At 50.4% G+C, this 24,724-nt stretch overlaps 1 protein-coding gene across 3 annotated transcripts in view; it reads right to left on the reverse strand.

Annotated features, from left to right (window-relative positions):
* SLC39A11 (solute carrier family 39 member 11) overlaps window positions 1-24,724 on the reverse strand; it is a 293,358-nt gene that overhangs the window by 41,685 nt on the left and 226,949 nt on the right. For all 3 annotated transcript variants that reach the window (XM_066386759.1, XM_066386758.1, XM_066386760.1), the window contains exon 7: window positions 22,150-22,219. In XM_066386759.1, the coding sequence (XP_066242856.1) occupies window positions 22,150-22,219 (70 nt within the window). The remainder of the gene's footprint in view (window positions 1-22,149; window positions 22,220-24,724) is intronic.

Below are 24,724 nucleotides of genomic sequence, written 5' to 3' on the forward strand. Positions count from 1 at the left end.
GACCCAAAGGGAGCTATAGAGAAGAGAGGGCCTATTTCTGTTGGGCTTGAACCTGGGAGGACATAGAGCTACAGCTGTTAGCAGGAAGCCAGCCACCGGGCCCCCATGCAGAATCTGAGAATCAAACCGACATTGAAGACAACAGAGCTGAGGGAGAGGAAAACAAGCAGAGGTCTTATGATAGGATTTGTGCCCCTGGATCAAGCTGTGCCTGAAGCCCGTGTCTCTAGACTCTTCAGCTCTGTGAAGAACCAGTAAATCCTCTTTTTAGCTTAGGACAATATGACCAGTAGTTCTGTTTCTTACAAATATTATAAATGAACACTAAAAAATGTCTCATTGATGCTACACTAGTAGTATGACATAGTGCGAAGGTACACCACACTGGTTAGGAACAGAGAGAGGAAAAGGTTAGCCATCAAGCTCCTGCTCCCTTTCTCCACACCTGTGTCTGAAAGGGGAATGTGAGCTTTGGGTGAACAGAGGAAATGTGGTTGACTTTATAACAACCATATGATAAACACAGACTGATTATCTGTGAGTGTCATTAGTAAATTCATGGAATTTGTTCCTCTGTGAGTCACTCACCGAACTGTACCAACTCTCTCCTTCACAGTCACACTGTCCCCTACCAGCCATTTGCAATTATAGGCTCTGGGGAACAGACTAGGGGGATCAGAGTGGACAAGTTGGCCCTTCTTCTCTGTCTGAAGGTCTGCAGAAAGGCTGAGCCTCCTAGCAGATGGAGGGCTACTGGCTCACTGGTAAAGTCTGGACACTGCGCATCTTCCCAGCACGTTCACTAAAGCAAAATGCTTTAGCCTAGGACAGTTACTTCTTCTTCTTTATTATTATTATTTTATTATTATTTGAGAGGAGGGGAGAGAGATACAGAGACAGAATCCCACATGTGCCCTGACTGGCTCCACCTGGCAACCCCTGTCTGGGGCCAATGCTCTGCCCATCTGGGACCATGCTCACAACTGAACTATTTTTAGCACCTGAGGCAGAGGCTCCACGGTGCCACCCTCAGTACCTGGGGCTGATGTGCTGCAGGAGAAGAGAGAGAGAGAGAGAGAGAGAGAGAGAGAGAGAGAGGGAGGGAGAGAGAGGAAGAAGGGGGGTTGCTTCTCCTGTGTGCCCTGACCAGAAATTGAACTCAGGACAGACATCCACAATCCAAGCCGATGCTTTACCAGTCAGCGAACTGGCCAGGGCCCAGTTACTTCTTCATGGATTCTTGACTGGGACCATCCAAACAGACTAAAAATCAAGCAAGCATCACATTCTCCCATTGATTCTATTCTCCATATATTTTTCTCTGGTTCCACAGTCCCCAAGAAACCCCCAGAGATTTTCCATTGCTCGATCCGAGACCCAGGACTTCTGGCTCTGGGCTGTCCCTGGGAAGTCCACTCTCAGTGTGAGGAACCAACTGGGCAGAGGGGGCCCTGGTGTGTGTGAGCTGCTGGCACTGGCAACTAGCTGCCTGCCAACACCCTGGGTTTCAGATGTGGGGTGTCATCGTGTTTGTTTTCCTGATGATTGAATTACTCATGCTTCATCTGTCCACTTCCCTGAAACAATGATTTTTTGGATGCATCTGGAAACCCGAGTCTCTGCGGTTTGTCGGGACTGGTTTCTATTTGCGGAGAAGAGGACCTTGCTTGTCTAGGGCAGAGACCAGTGAGTTGTGCTGAACTCTCGATATCCTGGGGGTCCTGTCACAGAGATTTCTGCAGCCACTCCAGGAATCAGGAGTCCTCGTGGAAGACTTTTGTTCCTTTTGGGAGCACCCAGTGGAACACGGAAGTGGGGGGAACATCTTGCCAAAGCATCAGTGTTTTTAAATGATTCTCAATTCTCAGGGAACAAGAAATACATTGCAGGCCTAAAGGGCAGCAGCAAAAACAAATAATGGCTGAGCCTGTTGGTAAACAGACCCAGCGAAGACAAGAGGCTTGTTCACGCTTGCCTATCAGACAGAATTTAATACTGTCCCATTTCTGTTTTCCTTTCACCCGTGACCCAAGTTACAGCTTGCTTAATTTCTGTTTACAGTGTGAGTCTCACAGGGATGAGAAGAAAGAGCGGTCTGGTCGGAGGTGGGGAAGAGGGCAGACTTTCCCAGAAGACCGGCCGGCAGACTGGTGGTCCTCCACCCGGAAGGTACAACAGTCACCTGCGGAGACCACGCCCCACTCCAGCCCAAATCAATCGGAGCGGGCGAAGGGGTGGACCTGGGCCTCTGTATTTTAAAGCTCCCCAGGTGATGTCAATGTGCAGCCAAGGTTTAGAACCCCTGCCCGAGAGCTATGCTATCCAATATGGCAGCTGTGAGCCAGGCATGGCCATCGAGCCCCTAAAACATGGTAAATTCAAATTAAATGTGTTGCCAATGTTAACACACACTGGCTGTCCAAGAGCTAGCACAATAAAGAGAATGCAAGTTATATTGATTATAACTGAAAATGTGGGCTGTCCAGAGTGACAATGTGTGTTTGTGTGTGTGTGTGTGTGTGTGTGTGTGTGTGTACAGAAAAACGTGAGTGGTGCTGTGGGGTAGATCAGAACTTGATAAGGAATTACTCAAGGAAGAGGAAAACAGAAGAAAAATGTGTATGTCTTCAAGTACCTCTTAAGCAATCATCATTTCCACTGATAAGGAGACCAAATGCCTAGTCATCTCCCTTGGCACGCCCATACCCACGGACACACATGCTTTTTCTGGTATATCGTCAGTAACTCATGGTTCATTTTCTTTCCACCAAAGAGAACATGAGTAGGAAAGCAAAAGGCTAAGGTGTGGATAATAGTTTCCAAGCAAAAGTCAAAGTTCTACCTCAAAACCTCCTTTTATCCATTCTACTCAAGAACGACAAAAATATCCTCAAGGTATAATCAATGGTAAAGGTTAATCAGCAGGGGGCACAAGTCAACAGAATATAAAAATAAACACATAATCAATGATAGTCTTTGCAGAACAGTAACTAACTACGTGGTAATAACCTTGTACCAGGCATGGTGGTCCATTTGCTTGCTAAGTCCACTGCAGTGAGCCAGTCCACTCAGTTCCCTGTGGTCCTGCCTGAACTCTGGAACCTGGCAAAGAATTTCTTGAGCAGCCCCAGGAACTCTCATGTGTGACAGTTCATTTTATGGGTCTATGACTGGTCTATGGGGTGCCCAGATATTTGGTCAAACATCACTCTGGGTTATTTCTGTGAGAGTGTTTCTGGATGAGACAAACATCTTAACCAGCAAAGTAAAGCAGATTGCCTCCACAGTTGGTGGGCCTCATCTAATCAGTTGATGGATTTAATAGAGGAATAAAACAACTTTCCCCAGAGTGAGAAAAAATTCTCCAACAGATTGACCTCAGAACAGTACTCCACCACTGGTTCTCCTGGGTCTCAAGTCTGCTGGCCCACACTGCAGATTTGGACTTGCCAGACTTTGTACTTACATAAGCCAATTCTTTATAGTAAATCTCTTCCACTTTATATGTATACCCTATTGGTTCTGTTTCTCTGGAGAATCATGACTAAATACATCAGGCCATTCCTCAAGTCTTACCTGCAGCCATCACTCCTGAACAGTGCGGATGGTCTCTGGGAGAAGTAAGGGCTCAGTTTCTCACTCACGGAGGCTGGGCCCACAGCTGCTGCCTGGACGGATGGGTAATACAACTTGAATGCATGAGGGAGGTGGGCTTGGACCCAACAAGCAGGAAAAGGAAAGGGATCCTGAGATAACTTGCCTCTCTTTTCTTCCTCCACCTCCTACCAACAGTTTTGAGACTTAGCCATTCCATTCGGTCTCTTTGAAGACATTCCTCAACGATGTTCCTTGTGGCCCGTGAACAAGCACTGAGATTTATTTATGGAGGGGCCACCACCCACTCACTGACACTCCTTACTACGAACTTAGTCTCCGGCCTTCCCCACGCTGTTCACTTCCTTCCAAGCCCTGTCGTGTGTCAACATTGCCTCAGGCTCTGTTTTCTCAGAAACTAAGACTCAGACACTGGCCTTTTCCTTTTTTCAATTCATTTCTTAACCAGGAAAGAGCTGAGCTCTTTTTTTGATCGGGGTCCCCATGGATTGGACCAGGGGGGTCCAATATCTGGTTTGAGGTGAACTGATATACAGGCTAGTAGTGCTTTACCTATTGTCTGAGGATCCCTCCCTGAACAGAGATGAGCTGACCTACACAGCTTCTCTCTCCCAGTTCATTAAAATTTAACCGAGAGCCTGACCTGTGGTGGCGCAGTGGATAAAGCGTCGACCTGGAATGCTGAGGTCACCGGTTCAAAACCCTGGGCTTGCCTGGTCAAGGCACATATGGGAGTTGATGCTTCCTGCTCCTCCCCATGTTCTCTCTCTATCTTTTTCTCTCTCTCCCCTCTCTCTCTAATAAAAATGAATAAATAAAATCTAAAAAAGTAAATTAAAAAAAAAAATTTAACCATGAGAGAGGTGTGCAATGCACAGTGGCTGGTGGGCAAAGAAATTATGAACCAACTGCCTTATTCAGCTGTGTGGAAAAGTGAAGGAAGTATGTTTGTGTGTGCATGTGAGTGTGTGTGTGAGAGAGACAGAGAGATAGAGATTGATTTAGACTTTTTAGGCCCAATTTCATTTGTTCACCAGGCTGCAGGTGTCTCTGACCCTAATTTCCCATATGCTCTAAACCCCTGATGGCGAACCTTTTTATAAAAACCGCCCACTTTTGTAGTGCTGGTCAACCTGGTCCCCCCACCCACTAGTGGGTGTTCCAGCTTTCATGGTGGGCCAATTGTGGCGCCAAATGGTGGCTCTGCCACCACCCACCATGAAAGCTGGAATGCCCGCTAGTGGGTGGGGGGACCAGGTTGACCAGCACTGCAAAAGTGGGCAGTTTTTATAAAAAGGTTCACCATCTCGGCTCTAAACGAACATTCCTTTTCACTTGTGCTGACTGCTGAGCAATCTGAATTTAGTCTGTTTATGAGTAACCTGCTTTTCCTCGTTGAGTGATTTTGCACCATTTTCTTTATCTCTGCCACGCATAGCACCTTCTAGGGTGTGTCTACTTGCAGGTTTCCTGTTATTAAATTCACCCAAACGGGGTGAACTCTCTTCAGCTGTGTCCTCAGCTCCCCTCCCCTCCGGGACCCAGGTGTTCCACTTCTTCACGATAACTTTGACAGTGGGTCCTGTTCAGATAGACCTGGTTGTTCCCCAAGCAACATCTCAGGATGTCTGTTCTGCCAGCCACACCTCCTGCTGGCCCTCTATCTCATTTCTTTCTATCCTCTCCCCCTTCTAACTTATTTTTTAAAGTGGAAGTTCATCCGAAAGGCAATATGGAGAGAACGTTTGCAGGATGAACAATCTGAACAATAGGAAGATGTCTTCACCCACCTAAAATACTGGATGCAGCCCTGCCAACAAGCACTGTTTGTGACGCTGAAGTCTGAGCTTTCGGTCTGTTTTGAAAGGTCTCCGAGGCCCCACTGGGTGATGTGAGCAACCTCGCACGGAGCTTATTGGTAACCCTCCCCTGGAAAGCTCTGCCACTTCCTCATTTCTCTATCAACAAAGACCCTTGGTCAAGGGATATGCTTTCATGTATTTAATAAAACCGTAGAGAAATAAATTGAATTTTAACCTTGAAAGTCAAAACCACAGGTCACTGTTGAGATATAATCAACAGCAGGATGGGACAGGCCAGAGAAATCCAAGACCGACGACATGGACAGATTAGACACTGTGGGCCTCACGGGGAGAGGTGAGGTCAGGTGGTATCAAGACAGAATGTAAGAAGAGTTATGTCCCGCCTGACCAGGTGGTGGTGCAGTGGATAGAGCATCAACCCAGGACAGTGGGGACCTAGGTTCAAAACCCCCAGGTCACCGGCTTTAAGTATGGGCTCATTCAGCTTGAGCACAGGCTCACCAGCGTGAACATGGGGTTGCTGGCTTGAGTGTGGGATCATAGACATAACCCCCTGGTCTCTGGCTTGAGCCCAAAAGTCTCTGTCTTGAGCCTAAGGTCACTGCCTTGAGCAAGGAGTCACTGGCTCAGCTGGAGCCCCAGGTCAAGGCACATATGAGAAGAAATCAATGAACAACTAAGGAGCCACAACTATAAGTTGATGCTTCTCATCTGTCTTCCTTCTTGTCTGTCTGTCTGTCTGTCTGTCTCTCTCTCTCTCTCTCTCTCTCACACACACACACACACACACAGAAGAGTTACATCCAGGTAAGGAAATACAATTCAAGAACCTGGAGTGAAGGGGACAACAGGAAAAGGAAGCACCCGTGAGGAAGGATGGACCAGCAGCTCAAAGCCCCAGCAGATAAGACAGTCGGAAGAGTCCAGGTGAAGAGAAAGGTCGGAGACAAGAGGCAGGCTCAGCAGGCAGAACTGGCCCTCAGAGCCTGGGAGATAAAGCTTGGCGCCCCTGGTGTGCAGGGTGAAGACCCCATAGCCACTGACCAGGTAGGAAATGGGGTCAGAATCCAGGCTAAAAGAATTCAGAGCCAGACGCCTAGAGCCCATGTCAGAAAATAAGTAGCAAGGTGGGAGCCAAGCCTAGATGAGGGGTCCGAGAGCAAGTCTCACCCTGATATTGGGCACGAGTCTTATGCATCTGATACAGCAGGAACTAGACCTGCACTCCATGACCGGAGTGTGACACGGGTTTCCAAGAGGAGGTGACAAGCCTACCAAGTGTCCTAGAGAAGGCGGGCTGTAAACCACCCCTCCCTGAGACAGATGAGCAGTTCCTAGGTTAACGGGGTAAAACTCAAAGTGTCCTTACACTCTGCTCTGAAGTTAAGCATCAGGCTCCTCGGTCTCTCCTCCCTCCCTCAGAGTCCCGGTCTCTGTGACAGGCACCATCATCTACCTAGCTGTGCATATCAAAACACCGGGGGTCAGGGGCTCTAGTCATTTTCATCCCCCATATCTAATTAGACTGCAAGTATCACCCTGATACCCAAACCAGACAAAGACATCACAAGAAAATAAAATGAAAGGCCAAGGCCTCCTGTGAATACAGGTGCAAAATTTCCCAACCAAGTTTCAGCACACCAAATCCAGCAACACATAAACAAGATTATAAACCATAACCAGGGCCTTGGCTGGTGGGCTCAGCCATAGAGCGTTGATCCAGTGTGTGGAAGTCCCAGGTTCGATTTCCAGTCAGGGCACATAGGAGAGGCAACTATCTGCTTCTCCACCCCTCCCCCTTCTCTCTCTCTCTCTCTCTCTTTCTCTCTCTTCCCCTCCAGCAGTCATGGCTCAATTGGTTCAAGAGCATTGGCCCCAGGCTCTGAAGACGGCTCTGTAGAGCCTCTGCCTCAGGTGCTAAAAATAGCTCAGTTTTGAGCATGGCCCCAGAAGGGCAGAGTATTGGCCCCAGACAGTGGTTGCCAGGTGGATCCCACTAGGGGCGCAGGTGGGAGTCTGTCTCTTTATCTTCCCTCCTCTCACTTAAAAAAAAAAAAAAAGAAATCATAAACAAGTGGGATTTAACCCTGAAATGCCAGGTTGGTTCGACATCTGAAAAATCAATGCAATATTCCATATCAACAAAATAAAAGATTTAAAATGCAAAATCATCTCAACAGGTGCAGGAAAAGCATTTGACAAAATCTAACACCCATTCATGATAAATCCCTCAACGGGTAGAAACAGAAGAAACCGTCCCTGACCTGCTGTAGGAAGCATCTCTGAAAAGGCGAAGGATTTATGCGATCTGAAGAGAAACCAGAGTATAGAAAGCATCTATGAAAAACCCACAGCTAACCTCAGACATCATACAAACAGCGGAAGACTGACAGCTTTCTCCCCTAAAATCATGAACAAGACAAGAACGTCCACTCTCACCACTTCATTTTAACATCAGACTGGAAGTTCAAGCCAGCAATCAGATAAGAAAAATAAATGAGGCATCTAGACTAGAAAGGAAGAAGTAAAACCGTATTTATTGGAAGATAAAATGAGCTATATATAGAAAATCCTAAGCAAGCCTCAAAAAAATTCTTAGAACTAATAAATAGGTTCATCAAGGCTTCAGTACACAAGATAAATACATCAAAAAATCAATTTTATTTCTATATGCTAACGAGAAATCTGAAAATGAAATTAAGAAAATTTTATTTATAACAGCATTAAAAATAGCTAGGAGGCCTGACCAGGCAGTGGTGCAGTGGATAGAGCGTTGGACTGGGATGCCGAGGACCCAGGTTCAAAACCCTGAGGTCCCCAGCTTAAGCATGGGCTTACCACCTTGAGCGTGGGATCACAGACGTGACCCCATGGTCACTGGTTTGAGACCAAAGGTTACCGGCTTAAAGCCCAAGGTCGCTGGCTTAAGCAAGGGGTCACTCGCTCTGCTGGAGCGCCCCCTGCCCTCCCACATCAAAGCACATATGAGAAAGCAATCAGTGAACTAAGGTGCCACAACAAATAATTGATGCTTCTCATCTCTCTACGTTCCTGTCTGTCTGTCCCTATCTGTCCCTTTCTCTGTCTCTGTTACAAAAAAAAAAACCCACAAAAAATCCCCAGCTAGGAATAAATAAACTGAGGAGGTATAAGACTTGTACTCTGAACCATAACACATGACAGAAGTGGCGCCTCTCTCCCCCAACTTTGGAAAGACCTTGGAAGCATATATCCTCCAAAAGGGACCATGAAAATAGGGTCTCTTTCTCTACTTTCCCTCGAGAACTGTGGTTCTCATGCTGTGGGTGCAGCCACAGTGATTTGGGGCTTGACACTGAGATCTGAGTCTGCATCTGAAGGGCAGATCTGGACCCTGCGTTCTGTTGTGCCCGGGTGACCTCAGTGCCTGGTCCTCCAACCCGAGGCCCAGTCAAGTCCCATCTGCCTCTCTCTCCCTCTTCCCGGCGCGTCCACTCCCACGTGGTCTGTGATGTGCGCCTTGTCCTGGCCGCGGCTGCCTGAGCAGCAACAGGGGGTGTCCACGGGGGTGCGGGAAAGGAAGACCCAGGGCGAAAGCTGGCCAAGAGGGGGCTGAGCGCGCTGTGGCTTTAGGAGGGTAAGAGGTGCCCTTCTGCTGGTGAGAAAGCTCTGGGCTCACAGCTGGGTCCCAGTGCCATGTTGAGTCGAGTGGCACTTTGACATCAGTGAGCAGAGGGGCTTTGGGCAAGGCACTTAACTTTCATCTTCCTCCTGCGTAAAAATGTGGATCTCTGAGGTCTCTCCCAAGAGGCATGCAAAGTTGTAAGTCTTTACCCTCAACGGGCTAAGTAAGGCCTTTGGACCTCAGCCTCACGGCGTCTACAATCGCTTCTCCCCCCCCTGGACTGAAAAAACACCTAGCTCAGGCCCTCTGCCCAGCCCCCCCCCCCCAGCAGGCCGGTGGGGCCTCCGGCTCCCCAGCCTGCAGGCGGGCGTGAGGTAATGCGAAAGGAGAGCGGGCGGAGGCCACACAGATGGTCCAGGGAGGGCCCGTCCCTCTGCTCTGGCCAGAATTGAAACCTGACGACCTATCTGATGGAATTACCCTGAAGAAAGGAAATTTGTCTTTTAAGAACAAGCGGGAGGCTGATGACTAAAGTCCCAAAGAATTCTGTGGTTGGACCTTTTTTTTTTCTTTTCTGTTGTTTGTTTTCTGGCACAATCTGCCTCTGTTTCCGAGCCGAGCGCCGCGCTCCCCATGACAAAGGCCTCTTTCTTGCGGCCATTTAATAGCTCCAATACGGGGGACAGCCCTGGCTCTCCCATGGGCCGGCGTCTGAAGGCAGCCGCTGAGAAAGGAGACAGCCACCGCTTTCCTCCAATTTGGTACAAATTGAACTGAGAGAGACCTAAGGGGGGAGGGCAAATCAAAACAAAACCTTAACTTCCTCCTGAAATAAAAAATGAAAGCCACAAAAGGATGGGGGAGAACCAAATGCAACTGGGAGGGAAAAGAATATGGATTTAAAAACGATGCCCAGGGCTGCGAGTCCACCATTGACGAAAGCCAAGTGCAGGTGGGAGGGGGTGGGAGGCCCTGGGCATGAGTTTCCTGTGGCCGCGGTAACAGAGCACAGCAGGACTGGGAGGTTTGAGGCCATGGAGATTTAATTCTCACGGCCCTGAAGGGCAGGAGTCCAAAGCCAAGGGGCCGGCAAGCTGAGCTCCCTGCAAAGCCCCTAGGGAAGGCTCCTTCCGTGCCTTCCTCTCCTGGGGCGGCTGGCCACCCGTAGCCGTTCTTGGCTTGTGGCTGCATCACTCTAATCTCTGCATCACTCTAGTCTCTGCCTGCCGTTCCACGGTGGGAGTGTCCCTCTGTGTGCCTGTGTTTCCTGTCACCTCGTGTACTCCTCGGCGTGTCTTTTCTCCTCATCTCATAAGGACACCAGGCATAGGGATTTAGGACCTACCCTAATCCAGTACGGCCTGATCTTAACTGATTATAGCTGCAAAGACCTTATGGCCAAGTAAGGTCACATGCACTGGGGGTTAGGACTTCTGACATGCCTTCCTGGGGGACATAATTTGACCATAATACCTTTGTTCTAAAAACCCAGGGTTCCTATTCAGCTGGCTACTGCCTCCCGTTCTGGAACCTGCAGCACAGGGGGACTCTCGCTCTGGAACTCCAGCCTTCCAGTGACCCGGCCGTCCCTCTGCTTCCCAGGAAGTGGGGTCACAACGGAGACCGCCAAGATCATCTCAATATCACCTCTTTGGAGTGCGGCATCTCACTGCGCGAAGGACCCAGCGAGGGTGAGGGTGCCGTCTGGAGTGAGGCTCAACAGTCTTCAGTGTGAACACTTGCTGCTAGTGAGACTGGCCAGAAAGTCTGTCCTTCACTGGGGAGTTTTTCTATTCTTCTATTTCCCAACCTGCCAAATGAGGTGGGATTTTAAAGACACATTTGACAGTGAAATACGAATTCCTACAGCCGGTGCAAAAGCATCCGCAGTGGGAGGTTAGACACTTACAACTAAGCTGATCCCACTTCCTACACCACTTTGGGGGCAAGTTCTCAAGCCCCTCCGGTGACAGCAGACACGTAATGCCTTAGGAGGCAGGCAGGAGGAGGCACTGGTTACAGTCACAGGCTGCAGGGCCAGGCTGCCTGGGTTCAAATCCTGCCTCTGCCCCTTACTATTCGTGTGCCTCTGGGTGTGTTCTACATCTGTACTAAGTGGATACTCATTTATCCCTTATGGTGGGCGGGGGGGGGGGGGGGCTTTAAGGATTAGCTAATACACATGAGTTAATGAGCATGGGATCTGCGCAGGGACTGACCTCAGTAAAGGCTGGCTTTTAAGCCTGATCCACCCGGCGGTTGCCAGAGGCAGGGGTGGAGTGAGAGAGCGGGTGGAGGTGGTTCATGGGCTTCCGCAGCAGAAGGAACTTAGTTAAACCCTAACCCTGCCAGTGGCTGTATTCATGACCTCAGAGAAAGCCCCCAGGCTCTGTGCTGCCCTTCTCCACTCGGGGGTGGCAGAGAGACCAAAGCGACGCACGTGAACAGCTCGCGATGGCAGCTGTCCCAGCTGGTCCCGCACGAAGCACTCCAGATGCCTTTCTTCGCTGGCAAGGCTGAGAAATGCAGACCGCCACCCCAAGGGGCCGTTGGCTGGGACTCCCTTGAGGGCCGAGCTCCGGAAAGCGTGGCCGCTGTCTGCCTTGAGTTGCTTGTCACAAGCTGTGCGGGAGGGAGGACAGGGCAGTGATGGGAACTGGGAGAGAAGAGTGTGTCATCTCGAGCGCCTGGGAAAGCCACAAAGAAACCGCGCTCCTGTTCTCGGAGCTTCGTGGGCTCTGCAGCTCCCCCCAGGCCCGCTCCGGCTAAACAGAGTGCACGTTGTGTGGAGATCCAGCCCCCGTGCCAAGATGTCCAGCCTGTCGCCAGAGACCTGGGTGGGGGCGGCTGGGGGCGGCAGGGTGGGGGGAGGAGGCCGCAGCATGAACAGCCCCTTGTGCAGCTGGCAGGCAGAAGCGGGTGCTCGGTGCTCGGCAGACAGCGGAGGCAGCCGGGTGTCTCCCTTCTTGTTCTGAGAGCATAACTTGTGTGGTCACATTGGAGGGGCCTGAAAGTGAGTCCAGGGAATTCGGGGTGGCGGGGCAGGAAGGGGGCAACTCGTGCTGCCAGGAGGGGCTGCCCACTGTGAGGCTGCCCTCACCTGTAGGGTTCCAGACCACCAGTGGCCCCGCTGCAGAGCAGACCGTGCACTACCCAGTCCTGGGTTTGCTCCGAGAACAGAGAGGCGGCCCAGGCTTCCTCCGCTCCAGGCGAGGGTGCAGGGTGGGAAAGGCATGCACCACACAATGACAGCGAGGACACTTACTGAGCAGACCCAGGGAATGGGCTGTGCTGAGACACACACGGCAGCAGCAGCATCCTGGGAAGGCCGAGGGGGAAACTGAAGAAAGAATGCCAAGGCACAGAGCACGGAGCCCAAGACACAGGACGGCAGAAGTGACACGGGTCACTTCCTGCCCCAGGCTTCTGGCCTGCGTGCTGGTTCCACGCAACCTGTGGAAGCCGATCTGAACCACTTCTCCTCTTGGGTGGCAGCCCGGTGTCCTGGAACCCAGGTGGGGATGGAACAGGCTGGGCCTCTGTCTGCAGCATCCGCCATGGGCGGGCCAATACGCAAACAGTAAGCTGGAGTCAGAACACTCATCATTACTGGGGCTCAAGGGCTGAGATGTGGGAGAGTGGCCCCGCGAAAGGCTCTTGCAGCGATGATGTTTGGGGAACAGACCTTTCAAGGTTAAAATAAGCTCTTGCTCTAATCTGGTTCCTTTGATTTTTAAAGCTCCCTTTCTCAAATCATTAATAGAGTGACCATGTGACTCAGCAATCCCACTCCTAGGTATGAACCCCAGAGAAATGAAAGCACTCAAAACCTGTACACGAGTGTTTCACAGCACCAGTCTTTATAGCAGCCAAAATGTGAAAATGACCCGCATGTCCACCAATCAATAAACGGATTTACAAAATGTGGCCTACACTCAGTGGGCTCAGTAACATCTCTGTGGTCAGAAGGGACAGCTGGATGGGCAGACAGGTCATGACCGGATTACCTGTCTCAGCCTGGCTCTGCCGAGGTGTCTGGCAAGCTTCAGGCCCTTTCTCTTCACTTCTGGGAATGATGAATACATATTATTTTTCAAAAGTCATTACAAATATAAATGTGTTATCCCTAAAATGACATAAGAAATTTTATTGATCTGGGGGTGGTCCTTCTCCTACCTGGTGTAGACCCTCAAAGGAGTCGAGAGTAGCTTCCTGTCCTTGCACTGTCCCTTTCGCATTCTTTCTTCCTCTCTGTGTAGGGTCACAAAAAGCTACGTTTCTTCTCTGACACAGTAAAGTGAATAAGACGATAATGGAAATCTGTTAAGTGCCGAATTCAATGAAGGGTGAAATGTCAGGGCTAAAAGAGCTGGAATATGAAGAGGCTACTATTTTGAAAATGCAGAGCATTTTTGTAAACTTGCACATATAGGTACGTGGTCCTTAACTCCTATAGTTATGACTTCCATATAAGCTGCACACTGTCTCAGACATCTGCGCCTCTCAATTGCCTTCAGCACAATTACTTTTGTAGTGGTTTTTGTTGTTTTGTAAGTCACCTACCAAGCCATGATGTCGAACTCCCACATGGTGGCGCTGTCTGCCTAACCCTGCCTGCCTGCCTACCCTTCCAAGCTCCACCACCTCTTAATAATTCAAGGTAAGGCTATCTGCGTGTGGGAGGACTGGAGAGAAACTGAAGAGGAGCTGTGAGTAGAGGGCTCTAGAATTCCAAGCAAGGCGGTTTGATGGGTTCAAGAGAAGGCTTTGTTTGCATACAATAAAATCGAGAGCTCAATCTGCCACTGCAAATAAAGAAGAGCACAAAACTTTACCTCTAGTTCTGCTTCAGTGACTGAAGGGCGTGAGGGAGTGGGGGATGAGGACAGTGTGTATCATTCAGCAGGGAAAGGTGCTGGAGTATCTGGATCCAGGTGTGAGAGTATTTCCTCCCCTAGGCACCCTCCGGTCTTCATGCTGGGGTTCCATTCTCCAGGGAGACCAGGCTGGGCTCTGGCTTCCCTGGGGAAGAATGGACCCAATTCACTGGGCAGAGAGGTCACGACTGGCAACCTGGAGGAAGGAAGTCTCCCCAGAAGTCTGAGAACTTGCCCCACTGCTGGGCACCCTCAGGCAGCTTGGGATATGGAGGCAGCTGTGGCAGCTTGCACCTTAAAAGATGCTTGACTGAGCAGTGGGCTATAATAAAAACGTTTTTATTTCAGCTAAGACCCCTCTCCACAGCTGTGACAAAGTTTCTCTTAAATTTCTCTGAATTTAACTTGCAAACCCGTTTTTGAAAATATACTGGAACCAAAGTAGGGGGTCTACTTGGATGCGCAGACGCAGAGATGTAATAGAGCTAACACACACAGGTGTACCCATCACCAGCTAGTGCTGACTAATGACCAGGGAACTGTGTTTATGGCCACCTTCGTTTCTAAACAATGAGGTGCTGAGTTGACTAATGGCTGCCATCTTCAATGACTGTTAATATATTAACATACATATTGGTTTCTGAGCCAGGCAAAAGGATGTATCCGACTTACATTTTACTCTTGGATCCGGGAGGCAAACATACACTTTACAATTTATTTTAAGGTTACCCACGTGGAATGCAGTGAGCTATCTTGTGTCCAAATGCAGGCTAATCTACCCAGCATCCTTTGCGGTGTGTCTGGGTGCTTGAGAGCATGAGCTGGTTGGGGGCCTCAGCAGGAAACACACCCAGGCGCACGGCAGGGATGTGCTCTGTGGATTATCCACAGCACACCGCGAGGTCTGCAGCCAGCAGCACCCCCCCCCCCCGGCCCCCGTGACACGCAGCCTGCTCCAGGACGCCTGTTGCACCTATCGGTCAGTGAGTGACCATGGGTGACAAACGCCTCCTGACATGTGCTCAGCCAAAGCTTAGAAAGGAAGTAACACATGAAGCTGAACGTTCAGGCACGAATAACCGTGTCCTCCCCACTGGTGTGAATTATGCCCGCCGCGGAGTTAAGTGAGAGCTGAGGACATGTTTCCTGTCTGGAAAACATGTTCTCTGGAGGTAACGATGTTTCAGAAAGGAAAATCGCTTAAGCAGCCAACTCCCCGCGGGATGTGGGTCTGAAGAATTTCTCTGTAGTGAGACCAAAAGAAATCACGAGGGTCCAGTTCAGAAAGAAGTAGGCTGTGTTTCCCTTGAACTGCGGGCTGCCCTTTGCTGGCTGGGATTCTTCATCATGCAGGGGAAGCTGAATTGTGAATGAGTGTCCCCACGCAAGCCATCTCACCAGGAAGGAAGGTGGTCGGAAGGGAAGAGAATGTTGGAGAGAGGGCGCCACAAAGATGGTGAAGTAACAGCGTCTGGGCTCTAGATGGCAGCAGCCATACACACATTCTACGCCGGGGCCTACCTGTTGTCTTTCCCGGTAAAGGAAATTGCAGGAAGAGAAGACAGGGCCTTTCTAGAGTATTTACATTTATTTCCTTTTCTTGTGAATGGTTATGATGCCACAGATGAGAGAAGAGAGCCTTCTGCTTCCAGATGCAGAATAAACAGTAGGAAGTGTTAAAAAAATTATCACCGCCTGACCTGTGGTGGCGCAGTGGATAAAGCGTCGACCTGGAATGCTGAGGTCGCTGGTTCAAAACCCTGGGCTTGCCTGGTCAAGGCACATATGGGAGTATGGGAGTTGATGCTTCCTGCTCCTCCCTTCTCTCTCTCTCTCCTCTCTCTCTCTCTCCCCCTCCCTCTCTCTCTCTCTCTCTCTCTCCTGTCTAAAATGAATAAAGTCTTTAAAAAAAAATTATCACCAATGAATCCGAACTAAAACTAGAGACCATGTTGGCTAAATTAGGGGTCTGCACTTTTTCCGTAAAGGGTCTGATAGTAAAGATACTGTGGCAATTACACAACTCAACCATTGCAGCACGACTCTGGCCCACGGACCACAGGCTGCCGACTCCCACCCTAAACGAACAGGACAGTCTCCCTGGCTCAGCCACCTAGGTCCACGTGGACCCCAGGAACATGCCGGCAATGCTTTTCTTTTCCCGAATCCATGCAAATCCAGTGTCCTCCCGTTAGCCCCTTCCATGGCACCATGAGATTACCTGTGTCTTTTGGACACCTGAACTTAAAATCTCTCCCTTCTTCCTTTCACACAATAAAATCAGTGGACAAATGCCACCTGTTGGTCCTGCATTTAATACCTCCTCCTGCCATCGGTCCCTCTTTGTCCCCCCCACTGGCACATCCCTATCTGCTTGTAGCAGCTAAAACACACAGCAGCAGGCAGTCTGTTTCCGTGAAGATGGACCCGTGCTTCACGATGGTCCATCCACCTCCTCCTCCCACACTCCCCCACGGGAGCCGGGTGAGTGTCTGAATTTTCTCTCGGGCTTTGTCACCCCCCTGCCTCAGCACCGTCACATGGCCCAGCCATGGATCTTCCCTTCCATGAAGTGCCATGGGAACTCTGTCTTGGTGATGTGCCCGGCCACCGGCCCTGAATATGCTTTGGGACCTCCCTTGCTCATCATGTTAGCTGTCCTTACCACCTCCATCTAGCCAAGCTGACTGTCCCCACATGCCTGATGAAACACACCCACCCTCCGCGGCCCGAGACAAGGGAAGGGCGTGCCCTTCGCCCACTGGTTCCTTTCAGAACTCGGTTGCCTCGCCCCCTTGGGGCTTATGCTCTGCTCACCTCATGGAGCCTCCAGGCTCTGCTGCCCACTGACGAGTCGCTTTGGCTACGTCATGTTGACTTTCAATTATTACTGCAGCGAAGTCAGAGATTGTGGCCTGAACAGTGGGGATCTGGGGTGACGCTGACCTTCTCTATGGCTCAACACTCAAATCCAATGGTTTTCAACCTTTTTACACTTGGGGATTGGTGAAAATAGAATTTCTTCAGGGCTGCTAAGGCAGAAATTACCCTGAGCATAATAAGTGAATTAAACTAAGATCACTGCATCTATAATCTCCATACAACACCAGGGTGGTTGACTCGTTCACAGACTGGCATGAAATTTCTGGTAGACCAGTAGCTGATAAATATTGCTCTCATCAATTTGGAGAACATGCACACTTTGTCTGAAAAGAATGTAAGTTTCCCAGTTGCTGGGTTGGGGTCCTCAATGTCCATTAAACACATCTTGTTAATTTTTGTATCCATTTTATCAGTGCCAGAGAGCAGAAGGGCACTGGCCCACCACGTGACAGAGGTTTCGCCTGCTTTTCCTCCCCATTCTGACAAGTGTCCTCCTCCGCCACCGCCACCCCCCCCCCCCCCCCCCCGCCTTGGAAGGCTCACGCTGCCAGACGCACACCAATGCGCGGTGTTGTATCATCCCACCACGCCAGCTCTCCCGTCATTAACTACTGACCTTTATTCTGTATGACAGGGGTCCCCAAACTTTTTACACAGGGAGCCAGTTTACTGTCCCTCAGACTGTTGGAGGGCCAGACTATAAAAAAAACTATGAACAAATCCCTATGCACACTGCACACATCTTATTTTAAAGTCAGAAAACAAAATGGTAACAAATACAATATTTAAAATAAAGAACAAGTAAATTTAAATCAACAAACTGACCAGTATTTCAATGGGAACTATGCTCCTCTCACTGACCACCAGTGAAGGAGGTGCCCCTTCCGGAAGTGCGGCGGGGGCCGGATAAATGGCCTCAGGGGGCCGCATGTGGCCCGCGGGCCGTAGTTTGGGGACCCCTGCTGTATGAGGCTCTCCGCCTCCAGGGCTGTTTTGTGATACTAAAATTGTAACTAACACCTGCATTCTTTTGGTCAGCATGCACCTTGTACCCTTAACATCCCTTTACTTTGAAACTTTCTTTCAATGCCGTGGTTTGAGGTGTGCACTTCTTAACCCTATAGAGCTGGAATGTGAAAAGGCAAAGCCTATCTCTCTTAAAAGATGTGTTTAGTCATCGGATGACTGTGTCTGCCGCTTTCCGCTCTCCCCTCCAGCAATTAGTCTTTCTCTCTTTCCTCCCTCCCTCCTAACCTCCAGTGGCCGTCTTCCCAGTAATCCAGGCTCATAGCTCCAGCTAAGGGCAGGGAACTAGTCTTGCCTGGGGGCTGTTCTGCATTTGACCAGTCCAGTGAGATCAAAGGCATTCAGGAAGGAAGAACCAAAACCACGAACTAGACGTGGATATGTAAGAGAAGAAAATGGCCTGAAGGGTAGGGTATGCTGGAGGGCACGCTCTGTCCCAGCCTGCGTCCTGCGTCACAGGGACACTCCACACACACAGTACGCAGGACACAGTGCTGACAGTGACACAGCTCTAACAGCCCTGCCCCACAGGCTGTGACGGGGTGGAGTGTTGGGGCGCAGAAGTCTCCCAATGACGCTGTCTAGCAGAGAGCTTTTTGTTTTGTATTTTTTTAATTTTCCACTGATTTGAGAAAAGAAAGTGGGGGAAAGGGGGAGAGAGAGAGAAAGAGAGAAAGCAAGAAACAGGGAGAAAGAGAAGCATTAACCTGATCTTAGATGTGCACTCAATTGATGGCTTCTCGTAGGTGCCCTGACCAGGGATCAAACCTGTGGCCTCAGTGTGCTGGAATGGTGCTCTATCCATCAGCCACCCGGCCAGGGCTTAGCAGAGGGTTATGCAAGGCTGAAAATACAGAGGCCTGTGCTCCGGTCCAGTCCCTACTGTTCCAGTCCAGTCCCCGTTCAAGGGTCCTGAGGGTTTATGTAACTCAGACAGGATCTGCTTGGTTAGGGGAAAGGGAGGAGACAGGTTGAACAGGCTTTTGCTCTACTTTCTTTAGAAATATTTATAAGGACTGGCAGAAAATGCAAGTGACAGACAAGAGGGGCATCAGAGTTGACACTTGGATGTCACGGGAGATGTGGTGCCACCAGACAGAGAGCCTGGCCTGTGTGCACAATGCCTGGGGCGGGACTGTCCCTGGCGGCACAGACCTTCGCAGTGAGGGCAGGCCCGGCTCCCCCTCACCCCTGTGCTTTGGGAGGACCTGGCCTTTGACTGCTCACGGGGTCGGCCCCTCAACCCCCGGGCACTGCTCAACTCCCAAGTTGCTCATGTTCTTTTTTTTTTTCATTTTTCTGAAGCTGGAAACAGGGAGAGACAGTCAGACAGACTCCCGCATGTGCCCGACCGGGATCCACCCGGCACGCCCACTAGGGGGCGACGCTCTGCCCACCAGGGGGCGATGCTCTGCCCATCCTGGGCGTCGCCATGTTGCGACCAGAGCCACTCTAGTGCCTGAGGCAGAGGCCACAGAGCCATCCCCAGCGCCCGGGCCATCTTTGCTCCAATGGAGCCTTGGCTGCGGGAGGGGAAGAGAGAGACAGAGAGAAAAGCGCGGCGGAGGGGTGGAGAAGCAAATGGGCGCTTCTCCTGTGTGCCCTGGCCGGGAATCGAACCCGGGTCCTCCGCACGCAAGTTGCTCATGTTCTAACTGAAGCCAAGATCAAAGTGGCCGTGCCAAGAGACGAAGAGCCCAATTCCCCTCCCCGTCCGTGCCCGGTGCTGGCAGAGCACTGCCAGGGCACTGTGAGTCTGCCCAGCTCTTGATTTGGTGATTTCTTAATCTAAAGGTCCCTCCCCACCTCCTGTCTGATCTGATTATCTCCATAGGCATCAGGTTAATGGATAATGAGGGTGCGGAGTGAGGAAGTGCCCTGGGAGTCTGATGGGCGGGAATGAGAAGCGGAGAGGGGAGATTTTCAACCTAGAACACGCCAGTGCACATGCACGTGTGGTCTCCATGGAGCAGACACGGCCCTTACCATGTAGCGTTAGCATTCAGTGGCCACGCGGGACTACACTTCCCACAGCGGGGCCCCAAACAGGCTCAGTCACCAGGGAAGGGTGGAAAGGGGTTTTACGAGACATCAGCTCCTGACCACCATGGCCAGCAGACACAGGGCTGATTACTAAAGGAAGTGGTACCATCACACACACACAAAAGTTTTTAGCCTGACCAGGCGGTGGCACAGTAGATAGAGCGTCAGACAGGGATGCGGAGGACCCAGGTTTGAGACCCCGAGCTCGCCAGCTTGAGCATGGGCTCATCTGGTTTGAGCAAAGCTCACCAGCTTGGACCCAAGGTTGCTAGCTTGAGCAAGGGGTTACTCAGTCTGCTGTAGCCCCACGGTCAAGGCACATATGAGAAAGCAATCAATGAACAACTAAGGTGTCTCAATGAAAAACTGATGATTGATGTTTCTCATCTCTCTCCGTTCCTGTCTGTCTGTCCCTATCTATCTCTCTCTCTGTCTCTGTGTAAAAAAAAAAAAATTTTTTTTTTGAGATTGCATCAGTCATTAGGCACTAAAATAAGCCAGAAACAGGTATCAGAAACTGGTGGCCCCTGGGCCATCTCTTTGAACTGTTATGGGTTTTTTGTTGGGTTTTTTTTTGTATTTTTCCGAAGCTGGAAATGGGGATAGACAGTCAGACTCCCGCATGCGCCCGACCGGGATCCACCCGGCACACCCACCAGGGGGTGATGCTCTGCCCCTCCGGGGCGTCGCTCTGTTGCAACCAGAGCCACTCTAGCGCCTGGGGCAGAGGCCAAGGAGCCATCCCCAGTGCCCAGGCCATCCTTGCTCCAATGGAGCCTCGCTGCAGGAGGGGAAGAGAGAGACAGAGAGGAAGGAGAGGGGGAGGGGTGGAGAAGCAGATGGGCGCTTCTCCTGTGTGCCCTGGCCGGGAATCGAACCCGGGACTTCTGCACGCCAGGCCGACGCTCTACCACTGAGCCAACCTGCCAGGGCCTGAACTGTTATGTTTTTAAAATAACTGAATTCAAGTGCCGTTAGATCGTGCATGGGCTATCTACTTGAGGTTTGCCTCTGTCCCGACCACACCCCACTGTCTCCACCCAACTGTCCCCCACTCATCTTTGCCACCCCTTAGTCCCCTGAAGGCATCTGAGTTGGCTCTCCTTCAGCCTGGAGGCTGTGGTGTTCATGGTTTATAGGCACAGGTGGACCAGGGAGAGCACCTCTTCATGACAACTAAAATATAGAGGCCTGCTGCTTTTTGTTTTGTGTTTTTTTTTAATTTTCCCTTTATAAGCCATGGTTGTCTCTGGCCTTAGCAAGGCCCTGTTTAACTCAAGGAAGGGGGACGAGAGGAAGAACACACAAGGCCTGCTGATGGCCTATGGAAGATAAGGGGAAGTGAGGGGGTGAGGGCCTGGCGAGCTCGGCTCCGTCAGCTGGGTGCAAGGAGGTGACAGGGAACCCTGGGGCGGGGCAGGCATCGTGTGACAGCAGACGGAGTCTGTCAGCTCAACTCTGGAAACTCTCCCTGTGAGGATCCTATCGACCACCAAAGAGACGCCTGGAAGGGGTAAGTTCAGAAGAAAAATCGAGGCTGAAGACAGCTTGGGCACCACCAGCAAATAAATGTTCCATTTATTTCTCGAGAACGAAGATGGTCCCTCAAGGAGGGAGGGTTAAGTGGGAAGAGCGGACGCCCTAGAGACAGGTCTTTGGGCAGCCTTGGCATTTCGGAAAGGGCCTAGGACGAGAAGGTCGCAGAAGAACCTGTGAGGGCAGACATGCGTGGGGGAGGCGGCCAGGAGAGGCCAGTGCCAAGACAGAGAGAAGGGCTTCAAGAGGGGAGCAGCTGGGAGTGCTCACTGCTGCCTGTGTGATGTTTCTTGTTTTCAGTCTTTTGTGTGTGTGGAGTCGATTGGCTGATAAGATTATATAGGTTTCAGGCGTACGATTCTATCCTGTATCATCCGTGTATTGCATTGCGTGTTTACCAACCCAGATCCGGTTCCTTCTGACACCATGTATTTGAGCCCCTTTGCCCTTTACTACCCCTCCCCGTCTTTACACAGTTAAAGGGTTTGGACACCCGCATGCAACTACATCCACGTTGTGTTTTCAGAGCGGTTACCCATCACGTAGCACATTGGAAAAGTTGGCATCAACCTGCTGCTTTGAGGGAGCACCTCTCTCAGGCACGAGTTTCACCCGACCCCCTCCCCGCCATCATCAGTCTTGGCCCTGGGCGGCCGGGGGCGCTCATCCAGGTAATGAGCATTTCCAGGCCACTGCTGGGTACAGGGCGGGGCCATATGCTCGGGCAGCAGGTGTGGCTTACCTGGCACTCTCAAAAGTGGCAGACGCCGTCTTTTCTATAGCTCCAAATCCAACTCCAACAGCAAGACCCTCTGAAACAGACATAAAAACAAGAGGTTCAGTGATAACTTTCCAATAGCATTCGTTGCCATCACTGTGTTAGGTGAGGTCGCAGGAGGCTACTGATAACAAACATCCACACAGTAGGAGCTCAAAGAAGGGGTCAGCAGACAACGATAGCCTGATGACCAAACCTAGCTCACCGCTTATTTTTGTATGGTCTGCACGCCAAGAACAATTTTTACATTTTTTAAGTAGTTGAAAAAAATTCCGACTATATTTCATGACACGTAAAAACTATCTAGGCCTGACCTGTAGTGGTGCAGTGGATAAAGCATTACCTGGAATGTTGAGGTCAGTGGTTCAAAACCCTGGGCTTGCCTGGTCAAGGCACATATGGGAGTTGATGCTTTCTGCTCCTCCCCCTTCTCTCTCTCTCTCCTCTCTAAAATGAATAAAATTTTTTTAAAAAGTTACCTTGAAAAAAAATTATATAATTTTAGCGTGCCTCAATAAAGTTTCATTGGTACCCAGCCATGCTCATTTGTTGACCAGTTGTCTGTGGCTGGTTTGGCGCTATATCAACAGAGATGAGTAGTTGTAAAAGAGGCCATATGAACCAAAAATCTAAAATATTTAACATCTGGTGGTAATATTGATGACCCCTGACTTAAACATTTAGGATTTGATTAGTTCATGAGGAAGAAGTCCAAGGTAGATATGGTGGCCCAGTGATGTCACTGAAAACATTTGATGAGCCATCCTGAGATGGGAGAGACTGTCACAGTTTACTCTGAGATAGGACAGCTGTCACCCAGCTGGAAGCTGGGGGATAGAGAAGGTGATTTTATAAGTCCTTTCCAGTGGAACTTGTGAGCTTGCCAGGTTCCCCAACACCGGGACTATGATCGAATATGGGAGATGCTAGTCTATGATATCTGATGGAGAGGTGAAGGCTACGAAAAACAAAGTGCAACTGTCCCAGTGGCCAAGGACCAATGGGGTAGAAGCATAATGTTAAGACACTTCCCAACATCTATGGGGGAATTCAGTCTCCCTCCCAATAGGAAACAGAATTACCAGTATTGGTCAAGTTCAAGGTCAAGGGCTTCTGGGGCTAGGAGGAACCTTTGTTATGAAGAGGGGAGAGGGCAAAATCTCCTGAGAAGGGTTTGTCTTCTTTTGGGACTCACTGTCCCTCTCAACTCTGTTTTTGTCCTTGTGTTCTGCTTATAGTGGGCCAAGGACACTGGGACTGTAATAATGACTCCAGGAGGCACCCCGGGACAATAGGGCCCCTTCAAACAAGTTCACCTGAGATCCAGTCCGGTTCACCCAAGACCTGCTAAGGCACAATGTGTTCCTTGTACTTCATTCTCCCTGTGGGGACCTTACAGGGTGACTCTGACCACCAGCAATTGCTAGTTAAGAATATGGAATTCTGGTGCCTCACCGAATATCTTCACGTATTTCTCAGAGTGACCAAGCATGGAATTCGGAGCCCTGGGACTACAGAGGTAAAGGAAACTGCAGAGACCATGAGGAATGACTTGAGCCACATCAGGCTCAGGAGCCAGAGGCTCGGGGCTCATTCTGAAGCCAGAGCACAGCACTGAGGTCCCCGGGCCCAGTCTCCCAGTGTGCGGGACTCACAGCACAGAGGGAAGAGCGAAACCCCGAGATACCCCTCCAGGAGCTCGCAGCTGAAGTGGCCAGCTCAGTCAACGCGCTCAGAGCCACCTGACTTTTCAAAATGGAGGGTTTTCATTTTTATTTAGTGTTATTTATTTTTAAGTCTCCTGACATCAATTCTTAATAAAAGCTGTCTTCATTCATCATGTCTTTCTTTACTCAGATGACTTTGGGTTCCAAATTTTGCCTTGTATTCAAGATTTCAGTCTCCGTGGTCTTTTCCTTGAGAATTGGTGGGGGTGGGCGTGGGGGTGGCCCTTTTTATGCCAGGCCCTGGGCCAGGAGCCTTCTACATGCATCAAAGGTGAACACTGCACCTCTGCTCCAAACCTACTATTCTCGAGCTTGATTTGAACCAACAACCCACTCCCACCCATAACTGTGGGTCTCCAGGCGAAGGTGGCCCGTTGGGACAGGTGTTAAAAGCTAGGGAGGCTCTGAGGGCTGTTTCCTGATATGAGAGGGGCCAACCTCTCCCTCTGAAAACATTTGCTGTTGTTGTTTTCCTAAATCATAAACAATAGCTGATTGGCTCTTTTGTTAAAGATTTTGCTTTAATTAATAGTTTAAATGAAAATGACAGTGCAGCCCAGAGCAACAGGACCCATGGTAATTAGCTAACTAACCCTTTCTGCTTATTAGCATGCAGCCCAGCACAGCGATTTACATAAATGCTCCCAACAGGCTGGGAGGTTGGGAAGGAAAGAAAGGGCCTGCCCAAAGCCAGGCCTTAAACCTGTCTCCCCTCTCTCCCTACCCCCAGCTCGCTGGCCTTGGCGGTGGCTTTCTCCCAAGTGCAGGCAGCTGGAGCTAGCACCTGAATCTGTTCCCTGAGGAAATCAGGA

Source organism: Saccopteryx leptura, chromosome 5, assembly GCF_036850995.1.
Source record: "Saccopteryx leptura isolate mSacLep1 chromosome 5, mSacLep1_pri_phased_curated, whole genome shotgun sequence".
Lineage (NCBI taxonomy): Eukaryota > Metazoa > Chordata > Mammalia > Chiroptera > Emballonuridae > Saccopteryx > Saccopteryx leptura.